The sequence below is a fragment of the Mustelus asterias genome, unplaced genomic scaffold (assembly GCF_964213995.1).
Source record: "Mustelus asterias unplaced genomic scaffold, sMusAst1.hap1.1 HAP1_SCAFFOLD_44, whole genome shotgun sequence".
Taxonomy (NCBI): domain Eukaryota; kingdom Metazoa; phylum Chordata; class Chondrichthyes; order Carcharhiniformes; family Triakidae; genus Mustelus; species Mustelus asterias.
In genome coordinates this window covers 695709-701708 of record NW_027590121.1, presented here as the reverse complement: position 1 = coordinate 701708, position 6000 = coordinate 695709, and the positions used below count along the sequence as shown (strand labels likewise).

At 46.4% G+C, this 6000-nt stretch overlaps 1 protein-coding gene across 1 annotated transcript in view; it reads left to right on the top strand.

Moving 5' to 3' along the window:
* Positions 1-1338: 1338 nt before the first annotated feature.
* Positions 1339-6000, top strand: part of LOC144482978 (uncharacterized) — a 120442-nt gene continuing 115780 nt past the window's right edge. The window contains 1 exon segment of the mRNA XM_078201805.1: positions 1339-1960. Within this exon segment, the coding sequence (XP_078057931.1) occupies positions 1365-1960 (596 nt within the window). The 5' untranslated portion in view covers positions 1339-1364.

Below are 6000 nucleotides of genomic sequence, written 5' to 3'. Positions count from 1 at the left end.
TTTGTCTTCGAGCTTTATTTTTAAATGACCTGCTGTTCTAGATTCACCGTTGAGGAGAAACATCCTTTCAGGATTTATTTTGTCAAGCACCCAGATAATCTTATATGCTTCAACAAGTTCATCTCTCATTTCTCTAAAATTCAATGATTATAGATGCACCCTGTCCAAACTTTCTTCATAAAACAAACCCATTTGTGCCCCGAATCAGCTTAGCGCACCTTGTCTGAACTACTCCCAATGTAAACTTATTGATCTCAAGTAATCTTACATCAGGAAACAGGAGGAGAAATATTCCATATTTCTATCCTGGACTGAATGATGGATTTTGGAAACTCCTTTTCCAGGGGTTTAGAAGGGGAGGATTTACACAGCAATCTCAAACAAAGAAAAATGTTTAACTCGTAATTTCAAACCATTGTTGACACATGACTCTTGTAATCTGCTTTTAGGGAGTTAGAGGATTTAGAGACTGCAATTTGTCTCTGACTCCAGTGCTTCTGACATCTTTCCAGCTGCAGGCTCCAGCAGCAAGTTTAAATTTGAAAACAGTGGAATTGTTCCAGAGGTGAGTATTATTGAACACTCATCTACAGTTCAGAATTGTTAGTGCTGTGCTCTGTTATCTGTGCGAGATTCCATGGCTCTGGGGCTGGTGTGATTCACCAGCAAGTTCACACTGAGGAAAGGCTGTTCACCTGCATTGTGTGTGGGAAGGGATTCAGTCGGTCATTCCACCTGCTGACACATCGGTGAGTTCACGCTGGTGAGGGTTTACCTGTCCTGACTATGGGAAGGGATTCACTCAGTCATCCCACCTGCTGAGACACTAGCAAGTTCAGAAGTGATGACAGGTGTTGGATTCGGCTGTTAATGCTGCTGTTAATCACACCCAGGACTGAATCATGTTCATTCATCCGAGTCATCAGTGCAGACTTGATGGGCTGAAGAGCCTCTTTCTGCTCTGCAGGGATTCTACGGATTCTTAAAATTCTGTATGAATTGAACATAATTTCACTATTTCTGATTTCTGTACATCTGGAGATAAATTCCACTCTTTTGTGAGCATTTTGATTGATTTCCTGACTCGCTATGATATTTTAAACTCATTATTCACTTTAAGCCAGTGAGGAAAGAATGTTCCACAGCAACTAGGATTGTCTGTTTTGAGTTTCTGAGCTGTACTGACTGTGATGACATTTGTAAACTCCTTTTACAGGATATTAAAAGGGGAGGATTTGCCAACAGAAATCTCAAACAAAACTTCACATCAAGCTCTGATGGAGTCACTCATCAGGAGAGGGAAACCATTGCCTGTTTAACCATCAAAGTGACAGGAAAAGCACCAAGACGCAGACACCCACACCATGGGAAAACCGTGGAAATGTGGGGATTGTGGAAAGGGATTCAGATTCCCGTCTGTGCTGGAAACACATCGACGCAGTCACACTGGGGAGAAACCGTTCACCTGCTCCGTGTGTGGGAAAGGATTCGGAGATTCCTCCACCCTGCTGACACACCAGAGAGTTCACACTGGGGAGAGACCATTCACCTGCTCCAATTGTGGGAAAGGATTCAATCAGTCTTCCAACTTGCTGAAACACCAGCGAGTTCACACTGGGGAGAGACTGTTCACCTGTTCCAATTGTGGGAAGGGATTCACTCAGTCATCCCATCTGCTGACGCACCAACGCGTTCACACTGGAGAGAAGCCGTTCACCTGCTCCGTGTGTGGGAAAGGATTCGGAGATTCCTCCAGCCTGCTGAGACACAAGAGAGTTCACACTGGGGAGAGACCGTTCATCTGCTCCAATTGTGGGAAGGGATTCTCTCGGTTATCCACCCTGCTGACACACCAGAGAGTTCACACTGGAGAGAGACCATTCACCTGCTCCAGTTGTGGGAAGGGATTCACCCAGCTAGCCACCCTGCGGGCACATCAGCGAGTTCACACTGGGGAGAAGCCATTCACCTGCTCTGTGTGTGGAAAGGGGTTCATTCGGTCATCCCACCTGCTGAGACACCAGCGAGTTCACACTGGGGAGAGGCCATTTACCTGCTCAGAGTGTGAGAAGGGATTCAGTGATTTATCTACCCTGCAGACACACCAACGAGTTCACACTGGAGAGAGACCATTTACCTGTTCTGATTGTGGGAAGGGATTCACTCGGTCATCCACGCTGCTGATACACCAGCGAGTTCACACTGGGGAGAGACCATTCACCTGCTCTAACTGTGGGAAGGGATTCACTCAGTTATGCACCCTGCTCTCACACCAGCGAGTCCACACTGGAGAGAAGCCATTTACCTGCTCTGTGTGTGGGAAGGGATTCACTCAGTTATCCAGCTTGCTGAAACACCAACGAGTTCACAAGTGATTACAGGGGTTGGATTCTGCTCTTATTGCTGCTGTAAATCACATCCAGAACTGAAGCATGTTCATTCTGACAGTTGGTGAAGTGGGAGGGTCAGAGGGTTTCTTTCTGCTGGACTGACCGGTCTCTCAATTTTCATTCCAGTGGCTGATTCCCTTTGAGCGAAGGCACATTTCCACTGAAATGATCCACAAAAGCAGATGTCAGATGAGACTGAGATGAGGAAAAAATTCTTAACTCAAAGGGTAGTGAACTTGTGGAATTCTCCACCACAGAAGGCTGTGGAATCCCAATCACTGAATATATTCAAGGAAGAGATCATTTTTGTTTTAGATTTTAATGGCTTCAGGTGGTATGGGGAGAATATGGTATTGAGATCGAGGATCAGCCATGATCATATTGAATGGTGGAGCAGACACGAATGGCCTGCTCCTAGTTTCTATCGAGTACATTAATTTTATCCTGGATAATAAATAGTCTTTTTCCTCCCACTATAGGTGTCTTGTCGCTCATCCATCCTCGTTCTGAGGGTTGGCCGCGCTCTGAACAATCTTTCTCCACTGATTTCTCAGCTGCTCTCACTGCCTGTCCCATCGAGAGACCGGTCCACATTCTGATATTATCCACCCATCTCGGGCCTTCCTTGTACACATTTTCCAGGTGTTCTGTCTCACATTACCTCTTTTTCCAAATACACCCTCCCTATTCACAACACCTGTCCAAAATAGGTGAGCTTCCTGGATGTCAGAGCCTCAAACAGGTTCCAGTGAACACCAGCTTTCTCCAGCACCCACTCATTCATCCACTTTGCCATCCGTGACACACGGAATAATCGTCTGAGTCCTTTCATTTCAAACACTTTTATTGGAGCCTCGTCACTCTTTTCGATGGTCCAGCTTTCACAGACACACATTGTCACGGCAACACAAGGGCTTTCAGAAGATGAATGTTCATCATAACCGAGATGCTGTGGCTGCTCCACTCTGTTTTCACTGAGATCACAACACCATGATCCTTAAGACTGGCCTGAATTTATCTGATAGATTCTGCATCTACCACTGCAGTCAGATCTCAAATAAATACATTTGTCTCTGTTCCAGTGAGTCTACAGCACAGGGCCAGGCCAGCCGGCTCAATCGGTCTGTGTCAGTATTTATGCTCCACATGAGCCTCCACCCACCCCTCTTCATCTCCCCACCCCCCCCCCCCCCGCCCCCTTCAGCATATCCTTCTATTTCTTTCTCCCTTATTATGTATCTAGCTTCCCCTTCAATGTATTCATGCTGTTCAACTCAACCACTTGTTGTGTACCAAGTTCCACATTGTCTTTTATTTGGGGGTGCGGTCAACCTGCTGACAGATCGGTGAGTTCACACTGGGGAGAGACCATTTACCAGATTGGTTCCAGGGATGAAGGAAAAGATGAGCTCTCATTATCGATTTGATTTGATTTGATTTATTGTCACATGTATTAACATACAGTGAAAAGTATTGTTTCTTGCACGTTATACAGACAAAACATACCGTTCATAGAGAAGGAAAGGAGAGAGTGCAGAATGTAGTGTTACAGTCATAGCTAGGGTGTAAGAAATTGCATTCAAGCATTGTTAGAGAGTTTAAAAGAGTTAGAATGAAATTTTAGCAGCATAGAACGAGAGTAAAAGATAGAATTAGAAGGTATGCTGGGCACAGCTTGCAAGAAGTCGCCTCGCTCCGGCGCTATCTTGGAATCTATCTTACAAAATAGGAAAGATATAGCAGCATTGGAGGCAGTTCAGAGGAGGTTCACCAGATTGATTGAAGACATGAGGACTTTGTTGTGTGAAGAGATATTGAACAGTTTAGGCCTATACTCTGTGGAATTTAGAAGAATAAGGGGAGATCAGATTAAGATATATAGGATGATAAAAGGTATGGATAAAGTAGACGTGGAGTGGATGCTTCCTCTTGTGGAGCAACAAAGAACAAAGAAAATTACAGCACAGGAACAGGCCCTTCGGCCCTCCAAGCCTGCTTCCTCCTAGGAAGAGAGGTCATAGTCTTAAAATAAGGGGTAGCAAATTTAAAATAGAGTTGAGGAGAAACTACTTCTCCCAAAGGGTTGTGAATCCATGGAATTCACCACTCCAAAGTGTGGTGGATGCTGGGACACTGAGTAAATTTAAGGAGAAGTTAGACAGATTTTTAATTGGCAATGGGTTGAAGAATTATGGGGAGAAGGCAGGAAAATGGGGATGAGGAGCATATCAACCATGATCGAATGACAGAGCGGACTCGATGGGCCAAATGGCCTAATTCTGCTTCTATCTCTTCCGAACTTATGAACACAGTTTTAAGATTTTGGAAAGAGACACGGGGGACAATGAGGAAGGTTTTTTTCTCACAGTAAGCGGTAATGAGCTGGAACTCAACACTTAAATTCAAAGGCTGATGATATCCAGGCCCTGATGAATGGAGTTTCCTCTGAATGTTGAGGCCTCCCCTCCCACCCACTGCCCCTAACGCTGCCTCCGCTTATCCACCTCCTTCCCGCCTGAAGATCAGACAAACAAGCGCCTGTCCCTGGATATGAGCCGCACTGCGCATGCCCAACGTCACAATGCCCAGTGACTGATTGACGGCAGCTCAGGACCAATAGGAATAGGGGGCGGGGCTGGAGGACCGAGCGGGAGCGGCTGGTCCTCCAACCAATCGGAGTGAATGAGGGGCGGGACCTGAAGCATGCGCAGTGCGGGTAATGGGGAGGGCCGGACGGTTAGAAGTCGGATCCGAGATGAAACGAGGTGAAGTGTGGTGCGCAGAGAGCGATGGATCTGGCAGGTGGGTGGAGAGGCTTTGTAAACATGTTGTTCAAACTCACACCCTGGAGAAGAACGTATCGGTGCCTCTGTTCGTCCGAAATGGGGCCGCAACTTGTAGTGTTGGGCCTGGGCTGACTGCTGCCACTCTGTCCGTGGGAATGTCAATCTGCGTCGGGCATCTTTGTTTGGGGCAATGTGCAACAGGACGCAGGCGCTGCCGCCATCTTTGTCGGGGGCAATGTTGACAATGAGTGGGAGGAGCTTGTTCCCCATTGTTCAGAATGAAGACAACTTGTCTGTCAAACTGCATCAACTCTCTGACCCGGGTAATCTGACCCTGCATTACCCTGGTATGGAGTCTAACAAAGGACTTTAACCTGGTGTTGTTAGACTCCTTACTGTGTTTACCCCAGTCCAACGCCGGCATCTCCACATCATGACTACCCTGGTTTGCCCAGAGCCAGATGTCTGATAAGGCAGAGTGGCAGCAGAGACAGTAAGAAAACACAGGATTTTAGAAAGGAAGATTTGAAACCAAACATCACATGATGGAGTCGGCCAATTTATTGTAGTCTGAATATTATTGTATTTTTAATATCGAAGGAAAGAGCACCGTTCACAGTGGTAGCCACGATGTGGAGTTGCCGGCATTGGATTGGGGTGGGCACAGTAAGTAGCCTCACAACACCAGGTGAAAGTGCAACAGGTTTATTTGGTAGCATGAGCTTTCGGAGCGTTGCTCCTTCATCAGGTGAGTGTCTAGTCATATTCAGGCACTCACCTGATGAAGGAGCAGTGCTCCAAAAGCTCGTGCTAACAAATAAACC